The sequence below is a fragment of the Urocampus carinirostris genome, chromosome 19 (assembly GCF_059441175.1).
Source record: "Urocampus carinirostris isolate Australia breed hairy pipefish chromosome 19, RoL_Ucar_1.0, whole genome shotgun sequence".
NCBI lineage: Eukaryota > Metazoa > Chordata > Actinopteri > Syngnathiformes > Syngnathidae > Urocampus > Urocampus carinirostris.
The window spans coordinates 28,937,453-28,965,443 of record NC_142367.1 but is presented as its reverse complement, the minus strand read 5'-3'; the positions used below and the strand labels follow the sequence as shown (position 1 = coordinate 28,965,443).

The 27,991-nt window shown below is 41.5% G+C and overlaps 1 protein-coding gene across 1 annotated transcript; it reads left to right on the top strand.

The window, feature by feature from the left end:
- The first annotated feature begins 4 nt into the window (after positions 1 to 4).
- Positions 5 to 27,062, top strand: mmp25b (matrix metallopeptidase 25b). The gene is made up of 10 exons (XM_088322930.1): positions 5 to 241; positions 7,009 to 7,141; positions 9,440 to 9,587; positions 11,012 to 11,310; positions 12,994 to 13,176; positions 15,416 to 15,500; positions 17,240 to 17,322; positions 17,395 to 17,547; positions 19,803 to 20,096; positions 26,645 to 27,062. The coding sequence occupies exons 1-10, from the start codon at positions 164 to 166 to the stop codon at positions 26,905 to 26,907; spliced, it is 1,719 nt and encodes a 572-aa protein (XP_088179056.1). The 5' UTR covers positions 5 to 163; the 3' UTR covers positions 26,908 to 27,062.
- Positions 27,063 to 27,991: the final 929 nt, after the last annotated feature.

The following is a 27,991-nucleotide window of genomic DNA, read 5'->3' as shown; positions in this document are numbered from 1 at the left end:
AGAGAAAGAGAGAGAGAGGAAGGGGATGCTTTATTGATCAGCCCATCCTAGTCTCAGGAGAGCAGACTCGAGCTTTCTACAGCGAGCTTTGTGTTTTCAGGAACCATCGTGAACATTTCAGAAAGAAGATAGAAGATTTGTTTTTTGGATCTCAGCGAGAAGGATGGAAACCTTGTGGATCTTCTTAACTTTGGCCGCCTGCGCCTCGGCCGATGCGCCCGAGCAGTACAGCAGGGCAGTGGTGAGTCTTTGTCGCCTCTAGCAATCCTTGTAGTATACTTGGCAGATTCTCTAGGATTACTGTAGTACTTGAGTCATGTTTACTTGTTTGGCCCTCAATCACAACCAAGGGCCGCACAGACTTCCGAGACAACATCCCCTGATCTAAAACCTGCATGAAGGCAAGGGATATAGATAGATAGCTGTCTAGATGTCTCGATAGATGTTTAGATAGATGTCTAGATAGATAGCTGTCTAAATAGATAGATAGCTGTCTAAATAGATAGATAGATAGATAGATAGATAGATGTCTAGATAGATAGATAGATAGATAGATAGATAGATAGATAGATAGATAGATAGATAGATAGATAGATATGTATATAGATAGATAGATAGATAGATAGATATGTATATAGATAGATAGATAGATATGTATATAGATAGATATGTATATAGATAGATATGTATATAGATAGATAGATATGTATATAGATAGATAGATAGATAGATAGATAGATAGATAGATAGATAGATATGTATATAGATAGATAGATAGATATGTATATAGATAGATAGATAGATATGTATATAGATAGATAGATAGATATGTATATAGATAGATAGATAGATAGATAGATAGATAGATAGATAGATAGATAGATAGATAGATAGATAGATAGATGTATAGATAGATAAGATGTATAGATAGATGTATAGATAGATAGATAGATAGATAGATGTATAGATAGATAGATAGATAGATATGTATATAGATAGATAGATAGATAGATATGTATATAGATAGATAGATAGATAGATATGTATATAGATAGATAGATAGATAGATAAATAGATAGATGTCTAGATGTCTAGATAGATAGATGTCTAGATAGATAGATATGTACATAGAGATAGACAGATGTCTAGATAGATAGATGTCTAGTTAGATATGTATATAGAGATAGACAGATGTCTAGATAGTATATAGAGATAGACAGATGTCTTGATAGATAGATATGTATATAGAGATAGATGTCTCGATAGATGTTTAGATAGATGTCTAGATAGATGTCCAGATAGATAGATAGATGTCTAGATAGTTAGATGTCTAGATGTATAGATAGATGTCTAAATGTATAGATGTCTAGATAGATGTCTAGATGTCTAGAGAGATAGATATATGTGTAAATGTCTAGATAGATAGACAGATAGATAGATGGATAGATAGATATGTATATAGAGATAGATAGTTAGATGGCTAGATAGATGTCTAGATAGATGTCTAGATAGATAGATATGTATATAGAGATAGATGGCTGTCTAGATAGATACAAGTCTAGATAGATAGAAGTGTAGATGTATAGATAGGTGTTTATATGTCTAGATAGATGTCTAGATAGATAGCTTTCTAGATATAGATAGCAGTCTAGAGAGATTGATAGATAGATAGATATGTATATAGAGATAAATAGATGTCTAGAGAGATGTCTAAATAGATGTCTAGATAGATAAATAGATAGTTGATAGATAGATGTCTAGATGTATAGGTAGATGTCTAGATAGTTAGATGTCTAGATAGATGTCTAGATGTCTCGATAGATGTTTAGATAGATGTCTAGATAGGTGTCTAGATAGATGTCTAGATAGATAGCTGTCTAGATAGATGGATAGATAGATATGTATATAGAGATAGATAGATGTCTAGATAGATAGATATGTATATAGAGATAGATAGATGTCTAAATGGATAGATATGTATATAGAGATAGATAAATGTCTAGATAGATACATGTCTAGATAGATAGATGTGTAGATGTATAGATAGATGTCTAGATAAATGTCTTGATAGATAAGTGTCTAGATAGATAGCTTTCTAGTTAGATAGATAGCGGTCTAGAGAGATAGATAGATAGATAGATATGTATATAGAGATAAATAGATGTCTAGAGGGATGTCTAAATAGATATCTAGATGGATAAATAGATAGATGTCTAGATATATAGCTGTCTAGATAGATATATAGATAGATATGTATATAGAGATAGATAGATGTCTAAATAGATGTCTAGATAGATAAATAGATGTGTAGATAGATGTCTAGATAGATGTCCAGATAGATAGATAGATGTCTAGATAGTTAGATGTCTAGATGTATAGATAGATGTCTAAATGTATAGATGTCTAGATAGATGTCTAGATGTCTAGAGAGATAGATATATGTGTAAATGTCTAGATAGATAGATAGATATAGAAAGATGAGTGTGAGACCCTTGGTCTTAACACTTTTCACAAATTCTAATCATATATGAAAATAGATCTGAAAATATTCTAGTTGCTGATGCCATTTTCTAACGGTACATTGCAACATTGCAGCTCCTTTTGATACTCGTGCAAGTATGTGAAATTCCTAGACGCGCTCAGATAAGCTCTTTTTTATCTTTTTGGGGTTTTTTGTTGGCATTTCGACTGTATTTGAAACGGTCCTTTTCTTACTTTCACCATTTTCATCCTAGAATGAAGGGAAGACTGAAATCACTCCCCCTCCATCCCCGAACCTCCAGCGTAATACGCTCTGTGGCAGGAACATCGAGGTTAAAAGTAAAATAAAAGCAAATAGGCAGTGAGAAAATATAAGGGATCTTTGAACTCATTGAGGCAACACAATGAGGAAATGAAGGTTTCAAGGGTAGGCCGGTTTGGAAACCCCATCTTTTCCTGTTTTGACACCGAGTCAGGAACAAAACAAACCGATCTCCTGGAACGCCGACGCAATCTCTCCGATGACTTCATATCGCGTGAAACCTTCAAGAAGTAAGGAAGTGGAATCCTGCAGACGCTAGAAGATCGCATATTGTTCTCCGTACCTTCTGCTTTGCTAATCATCTTGAGAGGAAACCGCAGATGATCGCGGTTCCTCTTTTCTTCTTCTTTGTTTTGATGTCGAGGAGGTTCGCTGCAACTGCTATTGCATTCTGCTCGTCTCGGAAGAAGGATCGACTCGTCTTTTCGTGGTTTCTTCTTTTCTTCGTGCCGAGTTTTCGGATCAGAGCCTGTACAGTCCTTTTAGACAAAACTGAACAAAAACAAATGAACAGGATGGCCTCGGGGTGTTGTGTTGTAGTTTAGCCACAGCGGAGTGGATGACGCCGGGGTTACACCACCTCGTGTTCACCTAGATCAGGGGTGTCTAACTCCTTTTAACTGGGGGGCCACGCGATAGAACAAACATTCTGTCTGGGGCCGGACGAGTAGATTCGAGAGAAAGAAAAAGAGAGATGAAGAAATAAGAGAAAGAGGGAGGGAAAAGGAGAGAGGGCAAGATAAAGAAAGAAAAAGAGAGGGAGAGAAAGGGAGAAACAAAAGTGATAAAAAGTCATGAGAGAGGGGGAAAAGAAAGGGAGAGGAAGAAAGAAATCCAAAGAGAAATGGAAAGAAAGAAGGAGAGAAAAGAGAAAAAAAAAGCGCGATGGGTAGGAAGAGAGAGAAAAGGAAAATAGGAAGATAGAACAAAAGAGGTTGAAAGACACAGAGAGAGAAAGAGACAAACCGCAACAAAGAAGAAGAAAAAGAGAGACACCGAAAGTGAAAGGGACAGAGACAGAGTGGGAGAAAAAGGGTGGAAAAGAAAGAGAGAGAGAGAGAGGGATAAAAAGTCATGAGAGAAGGGGAAAAGAAAGGGAGAGGAAGAAAGAAATCCAAAGAGAAATAGAAAGACAGAAGGAGAGAAAAGAGAAAAGAAAGCGTGAAGGGTAGGAGAGAAAGAGAAAAGAGAGAAAGGGAAAATCGGAAGTTAGAACAAAGGTTAAAAGACACAAAGAGAGAAGGAGACAAAGGGCAATAAAGGAGGAGAAAAAGAGAGACACAAAGTGAAAGGGACAGAAACAGAGTGAGAAAAAAGGGGTCGAAGAGTGAGAGAGAGAGAGAGAGAGAGAGAGAGAGAAGAGGTAGAAAAGAAAGAGAGAGAGAGTTAAAAAAGTCATGAGAGAAGGGGAAAAGAAAGGGAGAGGAAGAAAGAAATCCAAAGAGAAATAGAAAGACAGAAGGAGAGAAAAGAGAAAAGAAAGCGTGAAGGGTAGGAGAGAAAGAGAAAAGAGAGAAAGAGAAAATTGGAAGTTAGAACAAAGGTTAAAAGACACAAAGAGAGAAGGAGACAAAGGGCAATAAAGGAAGAGAAAAAGAGAGACACAGAGAGTGAAAGGGGCAGAAACAGAGTGAGAGAAAACGGGTGGAAGAGAGAGAGAGAGAGAGAGAGAGAGAGAGAGAAAGCGCAAAGGGTAGGAAGAGAGAAAGAAAAAAAATAGAAAAGGAAAAAAGGAAGTTAGAGCAAAAGAAGTTAAAAAGACACAGAGAGAGAAAGAAACAAAGAGCAACAAAGGAAGAGAAAAAGAGAGACACACAGAGTTAAAGAGACAGAGACGGAGAGTGGGAGAAAAGGGGTGGAAAAGAAAGAGAGAGAGAGCAAGAAATACAAGTACAGCGATTGTTGGAGGCACCTGGCTTTGGCAACATCAAGTGGACATACTTCAACCGGCAGCTCCTTTTTCTCTTGCGCTTCTCTGAGTGTTGTCTCACGGGCCGAATTCAATCCCTTAGCGGGCCCGATCTGGCCCGCGGGCCGCCTGTGTTTTAGACATTGTGTGATAAGGGCTATACTCTGTATATCTCCAACTGAGGTACCAACAGTCCTGCTCTGAAAGCATCCCTTGATCTAAAACCTATATGAGGGCAAGGAAACACTTCAAAACCTCAGCGTGAAGAAAATGAAGAAACCTTGAGAAGGGGCCACACATGAGGTCCTTCCCCTTCTAGGAGGACCAGGCCATAATGGATGCTACAAGGTCATCAAAAGACAATAAACCATTGTCAACATGAAACATAAGTCATTTCTAAGCGATAGATTAGGAGTGTGCGGATTTCTTCTTGGCTCTTGGAATCATTAGTATCACGGATGCTAACGTGGAGCTACCCGGCGTCAGCGCTGTTAGGGCAGACGGAGACACAGAAGCCTGCGGGAAGCGGAGAGGAGGCGGAGTCACTATCTAGGTCACAGGTGTCAAACAGGAGGCCAACACTCAGAGAAGCGCAAGAGAAAAACAAGATGCAGGTTGAAATATGTCCACTTGATGTTGCCAAAGCCAGGTGCCTCCAACAAAGACACTGTACTAGCATTTATTTCTCTCTCTCTCTTTTCGATCCCCTTCTCTCCCAATCTCCATCTCTTTCACTCTCCGTGTCTCTCTTTTTCTCTTCCTTTGTTGCTCTTTGTCTCTTTCTCTCTCTTTGTCTCTTTAACTTCTTTTGCTCTAACTTCCTTTTTTCCTTTTCTCTTCCTCTCTTCATACCCTTGGCGCTTTCTTTTCTCCTTTCTCTCCTTCTGTCTTTCTATTTCCCTTTGGATTTCTTTCCCCCTCTCTCATGACTTCTTTTTATCTCTTGTTTCTCACGCTCTCTCCCTCTCTCTCTTTTTCTTTCTTTGTCCAGCCCTCTTTCCTTTTCCCTCCGTCTTTCTCTTATTTCTTTATCTCTCTTTTTCTTTCTTTCCCCCTCTCTCATGACTTCTCTTTTTATCTCTTGTTTCTCACGCTCTCTCCCTCTCTCTCTTCCTCTTTCTTTGCTATGCCCTCTCTCCTTTTCCCTCCCTCTTTCTCTTATTTCTATATCTCTCTTTTTCTTTCTTTCCCCCTCTCTCATGACTTCTCTTTTTATCTCTTGTTTCTCACGCTCTCTCCCTCTCTCTCTTCCTCTTTCTTTGCCATGCCCTCTCTCCTTTTCCCTCCCTCTTTCTCTTATTTCTTTATCCCTCTTTTTCTTTCTCTCTAATCTACTGGTCCGGCCCCCGACAGAATGTTTGTTCTATCGTGTGGCCCCCCGAGTTCAAATGAGTTTGACACCCCTGATCTAAGTGAAGACGAGGCGGTGTAACCCTGGGCACAAAGATATCCATCTGCTGCAGGGACGTCGAACTTTCGGCCTAGCGTGTGACGTCATCCACTCCGCTGTGGCTAAACTACAACACAACACCCCGAGGCCATCCTGTTCATCTGTTCATAAACGACAAAAGGATACTGCTGGAAGTGTGAATTTCCCTACGGGGATGGATAAATATATCTATTTAGCAGACCACTATTTAGTGAAGGCTATTAAAATGATGTTTTGACTGAGTATATTTAACCCTATTTCCAAAAACTAAGCTGATAATCATATGATAACAACAAAGTAGAAGTAAGATCTTATGCTAAAGCCTGCCCCGCAATCCGGATTTGGGCAAAAAAAAAAACCTCCTCCCCGCTGATAAAATATGAACATTTGGGTTTGCTCCAGGCTCAGTCCCTCAAATCAGATGAATTGATCAGGCTCGGGCTGGGTTTTAATAGCCGCGGGCGGGGTCGGGTTAAGCTGATTTTATAGGCCCGGTCTTACCTCTATAATAAAATAACTGGAGACATTTTAGAAATGACTATCGAACTCGGGGCCCTTTTGTCACGAAACAGAACAGGAAGCAGAACCCAATCGCGTAACGTTACTCACAGTTTCTTGGGAAGAAGAGGAATGAGCGCACACTGGTCAAAATCAAACAGATCGGGGCGAGAACAAAACAGGAGCAAAACACAGGCAAAAACAGGGATTCACGGGGCTTGGCAAAACAAGAGCGGGGACCAGTTGGGCGCCATGGCAACCATGACACCTTTGCACTAATTAGCAACAAAAGTTGCTCCGGATTTGAAAAAGCTCGGAGGCCAATACAAATCATTGTAACAAGGACTGGACTTGTTTTACCGGCTCCAGGATTGGTTGAGCAGGTACGGCTACCTCCCTCCGCCGGACCCACGGACCAGCAAGCTGCAGACCAAGGAGGGCATCGAGAAGGCCATTCGGGTGATGCAGAGGTTCGGCGGAGTACGGGAAACCGGCCAACTCGGTAAGCCGCCTCCGTGATTTCCGGTGACCGTCGAGTGGTATACGCTACCGTTCAAAATTTTGGGGTCGCCTCGACGTCTCCTTATTTGGGAAGGAAAATCATAATTGTTTTCTGTGGAAAGAACATGAAACGGGTCAGAAAAGGACGCCCCATACAGCAGTAACATTTATAACTTAAAGGGCTGTGGTCAATTCCTAATCCCAAAGGTGAGAACCACCAGGAAAAGTATGTGTGTGTCTGTGTGCGGAGTCAAACTTTGTTGTTATTATTGCTATTGTTATATCATGTTACTATTAATATTACAGTAATCCCTCGGTTATCGCGGTTAATGGGGACCGAGACCACCCGCGCAAACTGAAAATCCGCAAAGTAGCGGCACCCCTTCAAAAATGCTTGGAAAAAGGTATACAGTATAAACAGTAAAAATGGTGAAAATGTGATATTTGATGAGTGTTTGTGAAGCATTTTGGGGAACAACAGTTAAAAAAATGGTCTGTGACATTTGAATGAAAGTGAAAGAGCTTCCTTCTGACAATAACATACTTTAGCTAGCGGCATCGAACGGCTTTTACACGAAACCACACACAATTAGCCGTGTTTAGGTAGTACCAGAAACCGCTCGCTTTTGGTATAATAAAGTCAAACTTGAGATGAAATGCGACAGGAGAGAATATACTTACGTCGCCAAGTTCCTCCATGATAAACCGAGCGCCACATAAGAAGGGGGTGAGGTGGGAGGAGTTGAAGAAGGGGGGAGCGAAGCGGTAACTCACTGTCAGGTGTTCAATGTAAATCTCTTGAATTTCTGTCTCAAGGTAATTAGCTTGTTTTTATATTACTAAATATAAAAACAATGTTTCTCATACACACACACACATAAAGTAACGTTTCAACAATGAGTGTAATTATATCTCTTGTACGTTTATCAATCTTGTATTTTTTTATTTTGAAGTCGTGTTCTTGTCTGTACTGATTTCTCTGACGGAAATAAACCACTCCCTCTCTCGGTTTGGAATCCATCCAGAACGGACGTAAGTTCTTGTCTGCCATAATCATGTAGAATTAAACTATATACATGTATTTTATCTGTGCAAATATAGCCACTAAATAGTTTTAATAATGTCAATCCCTGACACTCACCATGACAAAGCATTGTGTCAGGGCCTCCCCCTCCCCTTCACAATAAGAGTGTCCACACCGTGTCCTCAGTTGACATAAGCTCGCGCTCAATGCCGTCAAGTCAATAAATGCTTTTATTGAGAAGGTATATTTTTTTAGACCCGCCAAGCTCTGAACCCGCAAAAGTGGAACCGCAAACTTACTACCCCTTTTCGAACATATTATGTCACATTCTTTTGTTATTGCGTTCTTGTTTTTGTTCTGTTTTTATTTTAAAGTTCGAATAAAGTTTTCATTCTTTCAACATGGACAGTAACTCTCTTAGCTACAAAGGCTTGTTTTCAACTACCAACACCCCAGTCTTTTAGTAGTAAATTGTGTTGGTTAACTGCCTTAAAGGGATAATGGATGATTAGAAAAGCATTGTGGAATGATTTTAGCACCGACGAAAACGGTTTAGCTAGTTAGAAAAGCTATAAAAAAGACATTCTTGTGAGCTCGTCCAGTATCTGGAGCATAGTGGTATGTTAAAATGTCAATCATGAAGTCAGACTTGGCCTCTCTCCCGCCACTAACTTTTACTCAAGTCATTTTTCGAACGACATAATTTTGCTTCTACTTATTTTTCTGAAGTAACAGTCCTTTTACCTGAGTAACGTCCCAAAGTGCATGCTTAGAGGCCAAAGTGTCTTTTTTTTGTACTAAAATTAAAGCCATGACATGTGAGAACTTCCCAAGAAACAAGATCTCCCACCACAGTAGGTACTACTCCCTTCAGCGAAAAAAAAAAACAGTCTCTAACCAGAGTAGAAAGAGAAGTGGGGGGCATAACAAAGCAAGAAGAAAAGTACATTAGTCTCTAGTTAGAGAAATAGATGCTCAACAAGCAGCTTGGTTCAATAGTAGGCAACAAAACAGCACTCGAAGATGCAGGCCTTCGAGGCAGAGTGGCACTAGAGAAGCCGTATCTGAGACTGGCCAACAAAATCAAGGCCAAAGAGAACACAGACATTTCGTTGAACCCCCCATATGTATTTGATATGCCCTCCCTGGGACTCACAAGAAGTGGAACATGCGACCGCTACGCGATCCACCATGCAGATGAACACATATCACCGTTATCAAACTGTCCAATACAGAGATGTGTATTTTACTGCCTAAAATGTCCGAAACCCTTAGACGCCGAAACGCTGAAGCTCATGACAACCCCTCGATGCTCCCTTCCCGATATCGTCGGCAGCGAAGACATGTTGAGGAAGAGGAAAAGGAGAAGAAGAAGATATGCGCTCTCAGGACTTAAATGGCACAAGAACGATCTCACCTGGAGGTGTGTTGGACATTCACAAATAGTCTTCTTCTATATATTGTTAAGGAAAAAACGATATTACAAATGTAGCGTTTATCAAATTGTTTGAATGACTCCATTAACCAAACACAAACTTCATTCTCCTAACAATGCATGCTTGTTTCTTAATTTAGGGAAAAATATTGACAAGAGACAGGCTTTTCCACACAGGGCAGATTTTTTTTTTTTTTTTAAGAATTTAACTAAGTGAATTCCATCAAATGTAGTCAAATTATTGTCCAATTAGTCTAATTAGTCTTCGTCGAGCCTCCCTCTCATTCTCCAATCAGATCTTTCATCTCTTCTTCTTCTTCTTCTGCCCATGTCTATTCAAAAGCCGGCGCAGGGCTCAAAATTGCTAATTAAGAAGCGACTCAAGTCAAAGTTACAGTGCATGAAAGTAAAAATACACGGGTTCCCCTGACGCTGTGTCCTAAATGCGGTATTTTGAAGTCGAGTAGAAGTAGAACGAAGTTGAGTAAAGTTAGTAGTTTTTCGAGAACCGGCTTCTTCGGCTCACTAAAAGGAACTGGCTCTTAAGGGTCCTAAATGGCTCTTCGGGTTGTTTTTGCTTCTTTAATCCCAACATGACCAAATATTATGTAAAATGATGCACAAAATGACTTTAAAGAAGGGGGTAATAGAACAAAAAAGAAAAAAAAACAAAAGGAAAAAGTAGTGAAAAGCTGAGAAAAAAAAGAAACAAAAGGAAGAGGAAGAAAAGAAGGAAAAATTTTGAAAAAAGCCAGAAAAAAAGAAATGAACAAAGGAATAAAAGTAAATAGAGAACAAAAGCTACAGCTAGGAAAAAATAAACACAAAAAATATGGAAAAAGAAGAAAAAGTTGGTGTTGCATTCAAATAATTTCCAATGATATTAAGTGAATCTTGTTGCCAATATTGTACTTCCACTAAAAAATGTAATTAAATACAGTTGTGTATCGTGCAACCGACTCAATAAGCCCCCCAAAATGTTAATATTATGCGACAAAATATATCAGGAAATAAAAAGAAATGGAAATCTTGTGAAAGAATTGTAGAAACAAATTACATTTGTAGTCAATTCCTTCAAAAGAGAAAAAACATTTTGCCTTGCCGGAAACTCAGCAAAATATAAGTCAAGTTTTGGACATGTTTGATAATGACTTAGTTGCCACACTTGGGATTGCCGTTGCCCACTGTTGTTTCAAGCATTGCTCACAGACTTTGTGTGAACGCTCAGACCCCTAAGGAAAATGACAGGGAACATTGCTCGTGAGCCATAGGTTCCCGACCCAAGTAAATGGAGTACCCCGGTACATCGGTACTTACTAACCTACCTACCCACCCACTCATCTATCATTTGATTCTAAAAACCCAAAGAACAGTTTTTTCCGGGCAGGAACTGACTCCGCCCCTTTTTGCAGCATCCACAGCTACCCTTCTCCCTCGCTGTCCCCCGGCCTGTCCCCCGGCTCGGTGGACGGCCTCCTGACCTACGCCTTGAAAGCCTGGAGCGACGCCGCCCCCTTGACGTTCCGCAAAATCCCGGTCCAGGGTCCGAGCGACGGGGCCGACATCCGGGTCTCCTTCCAGAGCTTGCTGCACAACGACGGCTATCCCTTCGACGGGGAGGGCGGCACCCTGGCGCACGCCTTCTTCCCGGGCGAGGACCCCGTTTCCGGCGATACCCATTTCGATGACCACGAGAGGTGGAGTTACGGAGGTACCCCGAACCGCGTTTGGAATTTCCCTATCGAAAAATACAGTCGATACATTGCGGTGTCGATCGATACCGGTGACGATACTTTTGGTCCTGCGATGTCACGACCGTCGAATAATCGAACCGCTTTCGCCCCCTTGAGTTTGTATATCATTTAGACACAATTTTTTAGTATTTTTATTTTAAAAACAAACTCAAAAATACATATTAATATTTCTAGTACAACTGTTTCTGAACAAAAATCAAGTGTGATAAACCAAAGAATAATCGAACCGCCCTCGCTCCCTTGAGTTGGTATACGTTTACGATAAACTCGGCAAATATAATTTAGGCACAATTTTTACATTTTAAAAACAAACTTAAAAATACATATTAATATTTCTAGTTTAACTGTTTCTGAACAAAAATCAAGTGTGATAAACCAAAGAATAATCGAACCGCCCTCGCTCCCTTGAGTTAGTATACGCTTACGTTAAACACAGCAAATATAATTTAGGCACAATTAATTTCGTATTTTTATATTAAAAACAAACTTAAAAATACATATTAATATTTCTAGTACAACTGTTTCTGAACAAAAATCAAGTGTGATAAACCAAAGAGTAATCGAACCGCCCTCGCCCCCTTGAGTTAGTATATGTTTACGATAAACTCAGCAAATATAATTTAGGCACAATTTTTTTATTTTAAAAAAACAAACCTAAAAATTCGTATTAAAATTTCTAGTATAACTGTTTCTGAACAAAAATCAAGTGTGATAAACCAAAGAATAATGAACCGCCCTCGCCCCCTTGAGTTAGTATCAGAAGAAGCTCACCGAAGTCGTTGTGTTCAATAATAATGTGCAGCCAATGTCCTCTTATATCCGAGAGTGTAGTAAATCCAGGAGAATAAAATATTTACAAATACAGAATAGTAAAACATGCTTTCTCTATGCCGTAGACAACCAACCAAACTTGCTATTCACATTCATCTTTTTCGGCCAATTGCAGGCTTTGTTTCGTCCCTTTAGCCTATGCAAGCCCCTAAATGATAAAAAAGATCCGCCCCCTTTACCTCCGAATAACTTTAGCCAATAGTGATCGATTCAACTGGTTGACACATCTTTTTCGGCCAATTGCAGGGTTTGTTTTGCCCCTTTAGCCTATCCGAGCCTGTAAATGATAAAACGGATCCGCCCCCTTTACCTCCGAATAACTTTAGCCAATAGCGATCGATTCAAATGATGATTGACACATTGGTTAGCCAATGAAACGCCGGTATATGAATCCCACCATTTTCGGGGGAAAATCGAGTCGGCGGCTGTTGCATTAGTTGCAAGACTTTGCCACTTAATATAGATCCATATATAAGGCGCACTGTATTATAAGCCGCATGGTCAGCTTTTGAAAAAAACGAAGACTTTTAGGTGCGCCTTATATTCCAACAATGACCTACCAGTACAATAACTCTTCCATGAGTAGGGATGAAAATAAATGGGGGAAAAAAATCCAAATACTATTAACATCATGTCACAGAGGTGTTTCATGAGGAATACCTGGAGTCATACAATATTCCAACTTTTTGGGGAGTAAAAATTGGACTGTGTATCCGAGGGTCAATACCGATACGTTTTTGACTTTTCATTTCGAGATTTCAAACAACGTACGACTTATTTCCGGTCTTTTTGTTACCGTTACTCTGCAGGGGACGACGGCAGGACCACCGACTTGTTCACGGTGGCGGTGCACGAGTTTGGCCACGCCCTGGGCCTTTCTCATTCCTCTTCGGACCCTTCGATAATGAGGCCCTATTACCAGGGGCCCGTGGGAAACGTGCCCCAATACCAACTGGCCCTGGACGACCGACTGGCCATTCAGCAGCTTTATGGTTAGAACCTCTACTCGCGAAAGTCGGCCCATTTACCTCGACTTAGAATCGAATTTGTTCCGGGAGTAGCTTCGGAACCAGAAAACTTTGTAAGTAGAGACGTCTTTTGAATGCGAATGCTCTAATCGGTTCCAAACCCCGCAAAAGGTATTATTTTAATATATCCCGAAAGAGCAAAAACAAATAATAAAGGTAATAATAGAAATATTAATTTACCTTTTAACGGGCCTTTTTGTTTACTGGTCCTCCCTCAGCAGTGTTTTTTGGCCTAATGTGTCTTGGAAAACTGATCCAGTAATGTCTGCTTTTGCCGACTTTTGACAATCATAAATGCGTAAGGCAGAAATATATATATATATATAAATATATACATTTGTGGGGTCCATTGAATGATACCTCGTTGTAACGGTACCATACAGTAGACCACAGGTGTCAAACAGCCGGCCCGCGGGCCAAAGCAGGCCCGCCAAGGGATTGAATCCGGCCCGCGAGACAACACTCAGAGAAGTGCAAGAGAAAAACAAGCTGCAGGTTGAAATAGGTCCACTTGATGTTGCCAAAGCCAGGTGCCTCTCACAAAAACAATGTTCATGGATTTATTTCTCTCTCTCTCTCTCTCTTTCTTTTACACCCCTTTTCTCCCACTCTGTCTCTGTCTCTTTCACTCTCTCTGTCTCTGTTTTTCTCTTCCTTTGTTGCTCTTTGTCTCCTTCTCTCTCTGTGTCTTTTAACCTCTTTTGTTCTAACTTCCCTTTTTCTTTTCTATTTTTCTCTTTCTCTCTTCCTACCCTTCACGCATTCTTTTCTCTTTTCTCTCATACTGTCTTTCTATTTCTCTTTGGATTTCTTTCTTCCTCTCCCTTTCTGTTCCCCCTCTCTCACGACTTTTTATCTTTTGTTTCTCACGCTCTCTCCCCCTCGCTCTTTCTTTCTTTGTCCCTCCCTCTTTCTCTTACATCTTTATCTCTCTTTTTCTTTCTCTTGAATCTACTCGTCCGGCCCCTGAGAGAATGTTTGTCCTATCGTGTGGCCCCCCGAGTTCAAATGAGTTTGACACCCCTGTTTTAAAGGGTTCAAGACGATTGAACAGGTGTGAGATAATTGGATACACCAGTGCCCAGTTCAAAACACCAGTTGGGGCCTTCCAGTATATATCAGTCAAACTACAGGGGAGTGACAGAAATGAATCAAGAACCACAGGTCTAGAGTAGGAGAATAGGAGGTCTCAGCAGAACACTGGCCTGCCTAAGAACCGAAAGTCTGGATCCGGTCCCAGATCCAAACTGAGTTTGACATCCCTGCAGTAGACTGTTTACAGAGCGGGAAGGGGACACGAAGAGCATGATGAGATTCACGCGTACGTACCAGTTGCCAGGTAGAACAGCGTCCTGTACTGTATTTTTGACTTCTGTAAGTAGAGGTACCACTCAATGTTCCCTCTAAGCTGCGTATTTTGAAGTCAAGGTCGAAGTCGAACGAAGTTAAGTAAAGTCAGTAGAGTTTTTCGAGAACCGGCTTCTTCGGCTCGGCTCACTAAAAAGAACCGGCTCTTTCGGGTCCCAATCGGCTCTTCGGGTTGTTTTTGCTTCTTTCATCCCTACGCGACCAAATATGATGTAAAATTGTGCACAAAATGACTTAAAGGAAGGAGGGAATAGAGCAAAAAAGATAATAATACTAAAATGAAAAAGTAGTGAAAAGCTGAGGAAAAAAAAACAAAAAGAAGAGGAAAAAAAGAGCAGGAAAAATTCTGGAAAAAAAAGCCAGAAAAAAGAAAAAGAAACAAATAAAGGGAAAAAAGAACAAAAAAGCAAGAAAAAAAGTAACATTTTGTGCAGGCTTGGGTAGTAACGGAATACACGGAACGGCAAAAATGATGTTGGATTTATTTTAATTTTGTTTGTGGCATTTGATCTTCGTTTTGCCGGAGATCAAAGCCAGGAGAGAAAGCTTACCACGTGTTGTGAGTCATCATTTGATTCCTATTTGGTTTCTTTTGTCTTTTATTAGCATATTTGGTATCGGAGTAATCCAAAAAGTCATTGAAAGTAATCCGGTTCAAGTAACCCTACCCAACCCTGCTTATCCGGTACCTTCCATTCAAGCGGCCTACAAAACAAATAACGTATCTGGAAGGAGTCCTCTTGGGAAATGTCAGCGATTCGAAACTCGACTTTCGAAATGACAAGGCGCCGACGTCCTGCGTGACAACACGTTTGACCGCATGCTTCTTTTACAGGCAGCAAGCAAAATCAACAACCGGGAAGCGGTAACCCCAACCTCCCTCATCTGCCCGAGCCACCTCCCACCAGATCGGCGAGGCCGTGAGTAAAACACGCTCCCGCACCGTTAGCACCCCACGTCAATACTCTCATCACTTTACTCGAAAATAAATAAAAGAAAATGCCGTCAAAGTTGAGGATGAGGTGTCCATAAACGTTGAAACTTAAGAATGACTGATCCCTGCAGTTTTTTAAAACATTATTCTATTTGTCAGTGGAGCATCGAAATGGTGAAAGTGTCAAAAGCTAGAAACGGAGACAGGACCCAATAGCGTTGGTTTTTACTCAGTTTTATTGAGAAAGAGAGCAGTGCTTGCTTCCGAGATCCGATGATCGTCGGACACAGGGTAGCGGATGGCAGGAAGTGGCAATTCCCTGTCAAGCGAGGATAGTCGTAGGCGGCGGGAAAACTGGTCGATAGCCGGGACAGGGGAGCAGAAGCAGAAACGGGTCCAGAAACAGGTCGGCAACAGGTATCAGGCAGGAAACAGGGCAAAACGGGTCAATGGCCAGGACGGAGGAGCAGAAGCAAAAACGAGTCCAGAAACAGGTCGGCAACAGGTATCAGGCAGGCAACGGGGCAAAATGGGTCAATGGCCAGGACAGAGGAGCAGAAGCAGAAACGGGTCCAGAAACAGGTATCAGGCAGGCAATGGGGAAAAACAGGTCAATGGCCAGGACGGAGGAGCAGAGCAGAAACGGGTCCAGAAACAGGTCGGCAACAGGTATCAGGCAGGAAACAGGGCAAAACAGGTCAATGGCCAGGACGGAGGAGCAGAAGCAGAAACAGGTCCAGAAACAGGTCAGCAACAGGTATCAGGCAGACAATGGGGCAAAACAGGTCGATGGCCGGGACGGAAGAGCAGGGCAGAAACGGATACAGAAACAGGTCGGCAACAGGTATCAGGCAGGAAACAGGGCAAAACGTGTTAATGGCCAGGACAAAGGAGCAGAAGCAGAAATGGGTTTAGAAACAGGTCAGCAACAGGTATCAGGCAGGCAACGGGGCAAAACGGGTCAATGGCCAGGACGGAGGAGCAGAAGCAGAAACGGGTCCAGAAACAGGTCGGGAACAAGTATCAGGCAGGCAACGGGGTAAAACAGGTCGATGATCGGGACGAAAGAGCAGGGCAGAAACCGGTCCAGAAACAGGTCGACAACAGGTATCGGGCAGGAAACAGGGCAAAACGGGTCAATGGCCAGGACGGAGGAGCAGAAGCAAAAACGGGTCCAGAAACAGGTCGGCAACAGGTATCAGGCAGGCAACGGGGCAAAACAGGTCAATGGCCAGTACGGAGGAGTAGAAGCAGAAACGGGTCCAGAAACAGGTCGGCAACAGGTATCAGGCAGGAGAAAACAGGCCAGGAGAATGTTGGATTGTACAGAGCTTGCTTAGCTGAAAGCGTAGCTTCGCAGACGGTCTGACAGCTTCCTCTTGGAAGAAGGGGGTTTAAAAAGAGTCAGGGAACCAATCAGCGACCAGGGCTGTTGGCGAATCAGTAATCATGACAGAAAGTAAGAAAAGTTTAGTTTCTAGCAAAGTCCAAACGCCAAGCAAAAACCACAAAGAGTTTATTGAAGCGCATCTCAGAAATCCACGTACTTGCACGCTCATCATGAACGAGCTGCCTAAAGCTGCCGTGATGACTTTTAGCCAGGAGATGGCGGCAGAGGGTAACAAATGTTTTCAAATGGCGCACCTACCCTTTAAATCTTTAAGCGGAGTTAAGACAGACTAGCCTAAATCCGACAACTCTCAATAGCTCGAGTCTCTGATCCAGGTCCGACCCTTCTGTTCCTGACCGTTGCCAAGGAGGATTTGATGCCGTGGCCAACATCAGAGGGGAGGTTTTCTTCTTCAAAGGTGGACATACAGTCAATCACACCCATTCACGAAAATGAGTCTGACTGGAGTTCTGCGCTCTCCTGGGTAAAGGTACAAATTTCTGGAGGACCACGCGGGAGGGTTCCTTGGTTTCGCACAACCCGGCACGTATCCAAAACTTTTGGATGGGACTCCCTCCGGGAACCGCTCAAATTGACGCCGTGTATGAGCGCAAGAGCGATAACAGCATCATCTTCTTTATCGGTAAGAAAATGATTAGAAGAGGGCAAAATACAATAAACTTAAATCCCATTATTGAAACCTTATCTTTCAATTCCAGCCAAATTTCAAGCTCTATCCCCAGTTGAAACCTAAAACCTGCTTTTCTCCCCAGTTTCAAAGTCATTTTGCAAACCCTAACTTTGAATTCAAAGCCGTTTTAAAAGCCGATCTCGAACCTAAAACCCTAATTTGAGCACCATCCTCAAAATAATAACCTGATTTGAAACCCGAAACGTGGTCTAAAACCATACCCTTATTTTAAACGCTAAATTGAACCCAAACATTTCTTTATAGGTCTGATTTGAACCCCAACTTCCATTCAAAACCTTAATTCAAAGCCCTAGTTGAAACCCCTATTCCTTGATAAAACTCCTAATTTAAGAACGGATCCTCGAATGAGAACCCTCATTTTGTGGGAAGCCTTCTTCTGAAGTGATTTAGCTTTCTCATATTGGCCCACGTCTCCCCGCAAGATGGCGTCTCGACTCCTCCCATGGGCGTGCCAAGCATTTGTTTGCGCCCAACGATCTCTGGTCATCCCACATTAGCACGTCCACGAGTCCTGTTATCAAAATTTCCTAAACAAAATATTCTGCATTTTGAACAGCCTTCCCTGACATGGAACTAAAGCCCAGTCAGTAAATATCTTTATTGCATAAAACTGAGTCAATTGTATAAAATCCTTTATAGTCAAATGTGTGAAACCTTATTTTAAACGCTAATATGAACCCAAACACTTCTTTATAGGTCGGATTTGAACCCCAATCTCCATTCAAAACCTTAATTCAAAAAAACCAAAGGCTTCTTTAAAGCCCTAGTTCAAACCCCTATTCCTTGATGAAACTCCTAATTTAAGAACGGATCCTCAAATGAAAACCCTCATTTCAAACTAATCCTCATTTTGAAACACTCATTTGAAAGGAGAATCCCACTTTCAACAAATAGTTTCATCTTCTATCCCAAGTTTAAAAACCTGATTTGAAACATCTTCTTTGAAACACTTCCTCCAATTTAAAAGCCCAACTTGAACCTCTAGCACCAGTTTAAAACCCTAATTTGAGCCCCATCCTCAAAATAATAACCCGATTTGAAACCCAAACCGTGGTTTAAAACCATACTCTTATTTTAAACGCTAATTTGAACCCAAACACTTTTTTATAAGTCTGATTTGAACCCCAATCTTCATTTAAAACCTTAATTCAAAGCCCTAGTTTAAACCCCTATTCCTTGATGAAACTCCTAATTTAAATAAGGATCCTCAAATGAGAACCCTCATTTCAAACTCTATCCTGAATAGTTCAATCTTCTATCCCAAGTTCAAAAACCTGGTTTGAAAAAGTTTCTCAAATTTGAAACACTCATTTGAATCACTTTCCCCAATTTGAAAGCCCAACTTGAAACCCAAAGCCTAGTCAAGACCATAGTTTGTAACCGCATCTTTTGTATTTTTGCTAATGTCGCCCGAAAATGGTGAAAGTAAGAAAAGTCCTGTTTTCAAATACAGTCCAAACGCCAACCCTAAAAAGGAAGAGTTTATTAATATTCTGGCAAGGCCCCCTATGACAATGTTTCCAACCAAAAATGGACATCATTTCCTCATGCCATGAGGCTCTTTAACTCCACCGGAAGGAGTAAAAGCCCAGATTAAACCCCACCTACACATTTACCCTATTTTTATTACAGTGTGTATTTTATGTAACACTATTTAAATACTCTATATCAACACGTTATATTGGGTATTTTTGTATTCTATATCTTTATTTTATTATTTTATTTTTCAACACGAGGATACTGCTGGAAGTGTCAATTTCCCTACGGGGATGAATAAACTATCTATCTAGACATCTATCTATCTATCTATCTATCTATCTATCCATCTAGACATCCATCTATCTATCTAGACACCTATCTATCTATCTAGACATCTATCTATCTAGACATATATCTAGATATCTAGACATATATCTATCTAGACATATATCTATCCATCTATCTATCTAACTAGACATCTATCTATCTAGACACATAGCTATCTATCTATCTAGATATATCTATATATCTAATAAATATATGTCTATCCATCTATCTAATATATATACGTCTAATCTATTTATTTATCTATACATCTATCTAGACATCTATCTATCTAGACATCTAGCTATCTATCTAGAGTCTAGATTCTAGACATCTATCTATCTATCTAGACATCTATCTATCTTTGTGTTTTTTCCAAACAGGATCCCAGTACTGGGTCTTCAAGGACACTCAGGCCATGAGCGGCTATCCTCGTCCGCTGTCGGAGTGGGGCATGAAACGCAAAAACGGGGCCCCGGTGGACAAAGTGGACGCCGGTTTCGTGTGGGCCCACAACGGGAAGACTTACTTGTTCAGCCGAGGCGAGTTCTGGAGGTTCGACGAGAGCCGCGGAGACCGGCAGGGAACCAAGGAGCCCGAGCCGGGGTACCCCCGCGACAGCAGCCTCTGGAGCGGGGTCCCCGCCCGCATGGATGACATCATCAGCTGGGGCCAAGGTAAACCGCTTATGGCCATCTTGAGTTTTAGCGTAGCCAAATTCTTCTCGCGCTAAAGCGGGGTGTCAAACAGGCAGCCCCCGGGCCGGATCAGGCCCGTTAAGGGATTGGATCCGGCCCGCGAGACAACACTCAGAGAAGCGCAAGAGAAAAACAAGCTGCAGGTTGAAATTGGTCCACTTGCCAAAGCCAGGTGCCTCTCACAAACGCTGCACTTGTATTTCTCTCTCTCTAATCCCTCTTTCTCTCTCTCTCTCTCTCTCTCTCTCTCTCTCTCTCTCTCTCTCTCTCTCTCTCTCTCTCTCTCTCTCTCTCTCTCTCTTCCTCCATTTTTCTCTTGCTCTCTCTCTCTCTCTCTTTTTCTCTTTCTTTGTTCCTTTTTGTCTCTCTCTATGTCTTTTTACCTTATTTTGCTCTCTTCATTTTTTCCTTTACTCTCTTTCTCTCTCTTGCTTTCCCCTTCTGTCTTTCCCTTTTCTCTCCATCTCTCCTTCTCTCTTCTCTCCTCTTTTTCTCTCTATATCTCTTTTTCTTTTCCCCCCCTCTCACTATTTCTGTTTTTATCTCTCGTTTCTATAGCTCTCTCTCTTTCTCTCTCTCTCTTCCTCTATTTTTCTCTCACTCTCTATCTCTCTCTCTTTTTCACTTTCTTTGTTCCTTTTTGTCCCTCTTCATGTCTTTTTACCTTCTTTTGCTCGCTTGATTTTTTCCTTTACTCTCTTTCTCTCTCTCTCTTGCTTTCCCCTTCTGTCTTTCTCATTTCTCTCCTTCTCTCCTCTTTTTCTCTCTATTTCTCTTTGGATTTCATTCTTTCTCACTCTCACTATTTCTGTTTTGATCTCGTGTTTCTCACTCTCTCTCTCTCTTTTTGTGTCTCTCTTTCTCTATTTTGTCCCACCCTCTCTACCTTTCTCTCCCTATCTTTCTCTTATTTCTTTCTCTCTTTTTTTTTCTTTCTCTCCAATCTACTAAACCGGCCCCCGAGAGAATCTTTGTTCTATCGTGTGGCCCCCGGGCTCGAACGAGTTTGACACCCTCGCGCTAAAGAATGTTTCCGGGTGGCGCCGTGGCCGAGACGTGTCCGGTATCCGGATGGGATCTTTTCATCCGATACTGTAAGATGACAAACGATACACTTTGTACTGTGATGTCGCATTCCTGCAGACTTCAAATCACAAGACTCATATTTCGCATACTAGAGATAACGTGTTTGGGACAGGGTGCTCAAACTGAAGCCCGTGGGCCGTTTTCGGCCAACCAATCCCTGTAACCCGGCCTGCGAGACAATGCCGAGAGAAGCACGAGAGAACAATGAGCTGCAAGACTTGCAGTTTTTAATATATCCACCGGATGTCGCCAAAGCCTGTATCTGCTGCCATTTATAAGTCAATGACTTCCCAAAGCGCTTTACAATGTGCTCAACATTTCCCAATAGCGGCCTTGCAGCCATGTAAGGTGCTTATTGGGGGTATTAGGGGTTCAGTGTCTTACCCAAAGACACTTCAACATGTAACACGGAGGAGCCGGGATTCGAACCGGGATCCCTTGATCCCAAGACGAGCGCTCCACCTCCTGAGCTACTGCCTCAACTGCTTGCCAGTCGCAGGCCACACACTCACTCGCTCATGGGTGGAAACCTGAGTGCCTGGAGGAAACCCAAACAAGCACTGGGAGAACATGCAAACTCCACACAGGGGGTTCGATCTCATGACCTCAGAACTGTGCTGCCCTGCTGCCCTAAAAACAGTCCATTGTTCCCAATTATACTTTTCAACTCGGGGGCGACAGTAGCTGTTTAACTGTTTTTTCAGACTATTATTACGCCATCCCCTGATCTGGAACCAACATGAGGGCAAGGAAAAACTCAAAAACTAGAAATGAATCTGTAATTTGCATGGGCTTTACTTACACTAAAGCAGTGGTGTCAAACTCATTTTAACTCGGGGGCCACACCACAGAACAAACATTCTCTCAGGGGCCGGACTAATGAGGAAGGAAGAATGAAATGGACAGAAAGAAAAAAAGAAAGAAAGAGAGAAGGAAATGGAGAAAGAAAAAAAGAAAGAAAGAAAAAGAAAGAATAAAAGACTAATAGATTGAGGAGAAAGAAAAGAGAGAACGAAATAAGAGAAAAAGAGGGAGAGAAAAAGAGAGAGGGTGGGACAAATAAAAAAGAGAAAGGGAGAAAGAAAAAGAGAGAGGTAAAAAAAGAGAGAGATAATATGAGAAACAAAAGAGAAAAAAGAAATTGTGAAAGAGGGGGAAAGAAAGAGAGAGAAAAAGAAATCCAAATAGAAAGAGAGAAGGGGAGAAAGAGGGGGATGCAAGAGAGAGAGAAAAAACAGAAAAGGAAAAGAGAGCCAAAGAAAGTAAAAAGACAGAGAAGAAGAGGAACAAAGAAAGAAATAGAGAGACGGAGCGAGTGAAAGAGAGAGAGATAGGTGAGAGAAGAAGGGAGGATGAGAGAGAGAGTGAAAGAGAGAGAAAGAAAGAAATACAAGTACAGCGTTTGTAAGAGGCACCTGGCTTTGGCAACATCAAGAGGACATATTTCAACCTGCAGCTCGTTTTTCTCTTGCGCTTCCCTCAGCTTTGTCTCGCAGGCCAGATTCAATCCCTTAGCGGGCCTTATCTGGCCCGCGGGCCGGCAGTTTGACACCTGTGCACTAAAGGGACAATGTGTATTATTTGAATCCATTTGTTTTTTTTGTCCATAAATCCCATGAACTGAAATGTATTCATTTGAATTTTTCAAATAACAACGGATGTTGTCACTATGTGATGACATGGTGAATTGTTGGAAGTACCGGTAGATTTCAATCAGTTTGCTAGAAAAATCACAATGACCCGGCACCGGTGAGCTGTTTTCAGAACGGGCCTCAAGCGTCCTTAGGGACCACCACGTCGGTGTTACGCAATCAAGCGACATCTAGTGGTCAAAGTATACACGCTGTCCCTTTAAAGTGTACGAAACAAGGTCGCTCACTTACTAACTTACAGAGAACATTGAGGAAACCTATCCCGAATAGCACCAGGTGTATTTTTAGCTTCCTTCTATAATAGATCTCATCTCATCTCATCTCATTAGCTGCACCGCTTATCCTCAGTAGGGTTGCGGGGGTGCTGGAGCCCATCCCCGCAATCATCGGGCAGTGGGCGGGGGGACACCCTGAACCGGTTGCCAGTCAATCGCAGGGCACACGGGGACAGACAACTCACTGGCTCATTCACACCTAGGGACAATTTGGATCGGCCAATGAACCTGACATGCATGTTTTTGGAATGTGGGAGGAAACCGGAGTGCCCAGAGGAAACCCACACAAACACAGGGAGAACATGCAAACTCTGACAAGCTTGCTTACAATTAGTAAACAACCGACGGCTCATTCACACCTAGGGACAATTTGGACCGGCCAATTCACCTGACATGCATGTTTTTGGAACGAGTGAGGAAACCGGAGTGCCCGGAGGAAACCCAGGCAAGCACGGGGAGAACATGCAAACTCCGCACAGGAGGTTCGATCTCATGACCTCAGAACTGTACTTGCTCATTCCCACCTAGGAACAATTTGGACTGGCCATTTAACCTGACATGCATGTTTTTGGAATGTGGGAGGAAACCGGAGTGCCCGGAGGAAACCCACGCAAGCACGGGGAGAACATACAAACTCCGCACAGGAAGTCTGGAGCTGGATTTGAATCCACGCAGGAGGTTCCCATGACATGAGCATGCGCTAACCACTGCCCCACCGTGCTGCCTCCTTCTATAATAGATGTGAAATTTAAATAGTGAAGTTCCCATATCCAGGTAAACATTCTCATTAAAACATTTTAAAAAGTAAAATAAAACTTTTGAATTATTATTAAATTATTAAAACAATCCTTTGATTTAGTGTTGGGATGAAATATTAGTGGGCAGCACGGCGACGCGGCGGTTAGCCCGTGCGCGGCACAGTTCTGAGGTCATGAGATGGAACCTCCTGTGCGGAGTTTGCATGTTCTTCCCGCGCTTGCGTGGGTTTCCTCCCACATTCCAAAAACATTCGTTTCAGGTTAATTGACCGGTCCAAATTGTCCCTAGGTGCGATTGAGTGATTTGTCTGTCCCTGTGTGCCCTGTGACTAGGCGTCCCCTGCCCACTGCCCCAAGATAGCTAGGATGGGCTCCAGAGCCCCCGCGACCCTACTGAGGATAAGGGGTACAGTCTTTTTCCAGTCTGCAGAGTTAATAAACATGATTAAGTCTCAGCAAAGGAAACAATATTGAGGAAAAAACCCAGAAAAAAATTTTTAATCATTAAATCTTACATCCCTGAATCCTAATTGAATTGCGAGCCTCTGAAAAGACCCCCAACCCTCCAGCCAAGGCACACTTCTTCTGAGATTGTTAATAGGGTTTTGTCACCCTTGTTATAGAAGGAATGTGGATGAAACTTGAACACTTATTTCAAAAGTCAGCCATTGAGGCGCTTAGATTTGGTGTTTTTAAATGATCTTAATTGGCAGAACACGAAATCAATTAATGACGTAGTACAGAAAAAAAACGTTTTTATAGTCTTACCTTAACCTATAAATGAAGTATTTGCGCTGCTCCTTTTGACTAAAATCAAAAAATATGACGAAAAAAATAATATATAAGAAAATAAATATTGGACGGCTTTTAGATTGCTCATACTATTTCTAATTCTACTGTTTGGGGCGGAAGTACGCACCAAAATCAGAATCATCGGTCTCAGTATCGCCCTCTGTCGTGAGATAAGAGAATTGCACGCCTCTCGCTGCATCACTTTCTTAGCAACAGTAAATCATGACATACATATTGTATTATTTCACAAGAGAATATAAAAATTCAACAATTTTGAAAAAAATAAATCCTACAATGATGAGGTTCAATACTGAACGAGAAATTTACCACTGAATAAATAGTTATTTATCATATTCAAAATTTTGGGAATTATTTTAAACCCAAAAAACACTAGTTCACGACTCAAAATCACTCAAAATGGTAAAAAAAAAAAAAAATCCGTCAAAAAATATCATAAAATAACCATATATCATATACGAGTGATAATAATATTCTCCATCATTTTTGTCTTTGTTCACCTCTTTTATTATTATTATTTTATTATATTATTGTACTATAGTTCCATTTCTTGTTGTTGTTTTTGGGGGTGGGGCTCTGCAAACGGGCCGAATAAAATATTTCATATTTAATAATAATAATATTCATAGTTATTTAATATTTAAAATAAAATATTTTCTGAGATGCACCTAAAACCCAACATTTCTCAGAAATTCAAAAGTGCACTGAATAATCCTGTATGCTTTATAGACAGGAATACGCTAAATTTATAATCACAAAAAAATTCAGTAACCATTTATGAATGAATCAAACTCATTTAAATAGCATTCTTCCAATTAATTATCTTCTATATTATTAATGATATAGATTAATGATATATTATTATCCGTCAAGAACCGCAACAGGATCAGGACCCAAACGCGTGACGTTCTCACACAAGCCTTAGATTTTACGGGAAACGGGGAGTCATGCGCGTTAGGCAGCGGTCTGGCGTGCAAAGACAGGAAGCCAGAGGCCGACGAGATCGGTACCAATTACCCGAGTTAATATCAGACAGATGGGGTCGATACCGGACAGGATTGATAATGAAAAAGGATATCGAAATGAAACAGGACAAACTAGAGGTGAGCGAAAACTGGACAGAATAATAAACAGGACAAAAAATAGACAGGAACGAAACCGGAAACCGATATTAAACAGGACAAAATAAACGGGAACAATACCGGACAGGAAATACCAACAAGAAAACAGGACCGAGTCAGAACCCACATCTCGCGGGGCAGAGAGTCGTTGACGGACTGACAAACGGATAGGGAGAACACTGCACTTAAATAGACGGAAAGCCAATCTGTCAATGAACCGCAGCTGGCGCCACATGGGCGGGGCCAATTGGACGCCATGGCAACCGTGACGATTATCAATACTATTCAATTTTCTGGTTGTTTTTAAATAATTCACTCACTTTTACTCTGGTTTTAGTTTTCTAAGCAAATGTGCATTTTATAAAGGGAGATTTAGAGGGTGTGGCTTATAATCAGGTGCGCCATATTGTCTAAAAAAATACCGTAATCAAGAAAAAAGAATTTAAAATGGGATAAAATAATCGTGATCCGAATTTAGAATATTTTTTAAGCAAACACATACTTCAAATTCAAAACTGCCAAGGAAATGATGTAAAAAGCTGACATCCACTAAGATGAGGGCATTCAATCATTCTTAATAAAGGGACAGTGTGTAATATTGAGTGTCCCCCCTAGTGGTACAAAAAAACTGTTATTCAGTAAAACCGAAACATTGAGTTGAATAATAGGCAAAAATATATGAGCTATCATAACAAGGTTCATTTTTATATCGGTCACAAATCAGAATTCATACTTAGAAGTTTTTTACCGAATAAAGTTCACAAAATTTCACACGCTGCACCTTTAAGCATCCAACCAATCACAGGGCTCTCTTTCCCCCCTTAGGCGACGCCTACTTTTTCAAGGACAATCACTATTGGGTGCTGAAGAGCGGAGGCATGAACCAAGACGCGGTGGACCCCAAATCCACGGCCGTGGATTGGCTCCAGTGTCCCGTCCCGCCCCCAAGCTCCGCCCCGGCCAATCCCGACAGCCCTCACCGATGTCGCTGCGACCTCATTGGATCCTCTCCATCGTTACCTAGCAACAGCTTCCTACTGTTTATTTTATTAGTCGTGAGGGAATTCCTCATTCAAACCGGAAGATGACTCTCGCCATCGATAATTCTCTGTATCCTATCGGAAATTGTGTTTTATTTAGCGCCGCCTAAGGGTGAACGTCATACACGAATCAAAAACCATGTGCATTTGAAAATTAGGGAAAAATACGAGCTATTATATAAACGTTCCTTTTTAAAAACAAACAGGAAAAGAAATGTGTATTTATTTGACAAAACATGTCGAAGGAGCTGTCATTGGCCGCCATCTTGCTACTACGGGTACCCACTGAACCCCGAAAAACGAGCGATTTCAGTGGTTCTCAACTGGTCTGACCGGTGTTCCCTCGGGCACTGCCTGCACATTCTCAGCTCACAAGAAAATCTAGCCAGCGCACAAAAATCAGGGCGGAAAATTACTAATTAAAAAGCGAATTAAGTCAAAGTGACAGTGCATGAAGGTCAAAACACACGGGTTCCCCTGACGCTGTGTTCTAAATGCGGTATTTTGAAATCAAGGTCGAAGTAGAACGAAGTTGAGTCAAGTTAGTAGAGTTTTTCGAGAACCGGCTTCTTCGGCTCGGCTCACTAAAGAGAACCGGCTCTTTCGGGTCACAAACGGCTCTTCAGGTTGTTTTTGCTTCTTTAATCCCAACATGACCAAATATGATGTTGAATTGTGCACAAAATGACTTAAAGGAAGGGGGGAATAGAACAATAAAGAAAAAAAGAAAAAAATGAAAAAGTAGTGAAAAGCTGAGGAAAAAAAAGAAAGAAAAGGAAGAGAAAAAAAGAAGGAAAAATGTATAAAAAAGACAGAAAATAAGAAAAAGAAATGAAGGAAAAAAGTAAATAGAGAACAAAAAGAAAAAAGTAACACAATGCGTATGTAAAAATATGTATTTTTTTCAAAACAGCAAAATGTTGCCGCAAACAACCCAATTCGTACATCGTTTTCTTACAATGTCAAACAAAAGTGAGCAATATTATCTTTGCTCAAGCAGCAATCGTTCAGCTCTCGTTTTACGACCTTTAGTACGAAGGAATGTCTAAGTAAGCGTTCAGAGAGAACAGGTTTGAAATGGTTTCTGATCACACCCGCTGTCACAGACCAGGAACGGAGACGGGACCCGATA

Bases quoted from the DNA above. Each gene is read 5' to 3' on its own strand.
- mmp25b (XM_088322930.1), top strand. From the start codon at position 164: ATGGAAACCTTGTGGATCTTCTTAACTTTGGCCGCCTGCGCCTCGGCC. The intron at 242-7,008 runs GTGAGTCTTTGT...TACCGGCTCCAG, and splicing joins AGCAGTACAGCAGGGCAGTG to GATTGGTTGAGCAGGTACGG. The intron at 15,501-17,239 runs GTGAGTAAAACA...TCTCTGATCCAG, and splicing joins CCCACCAGATCGGCGAGGCC to GTCCGACCCTTCTGTTCCTG.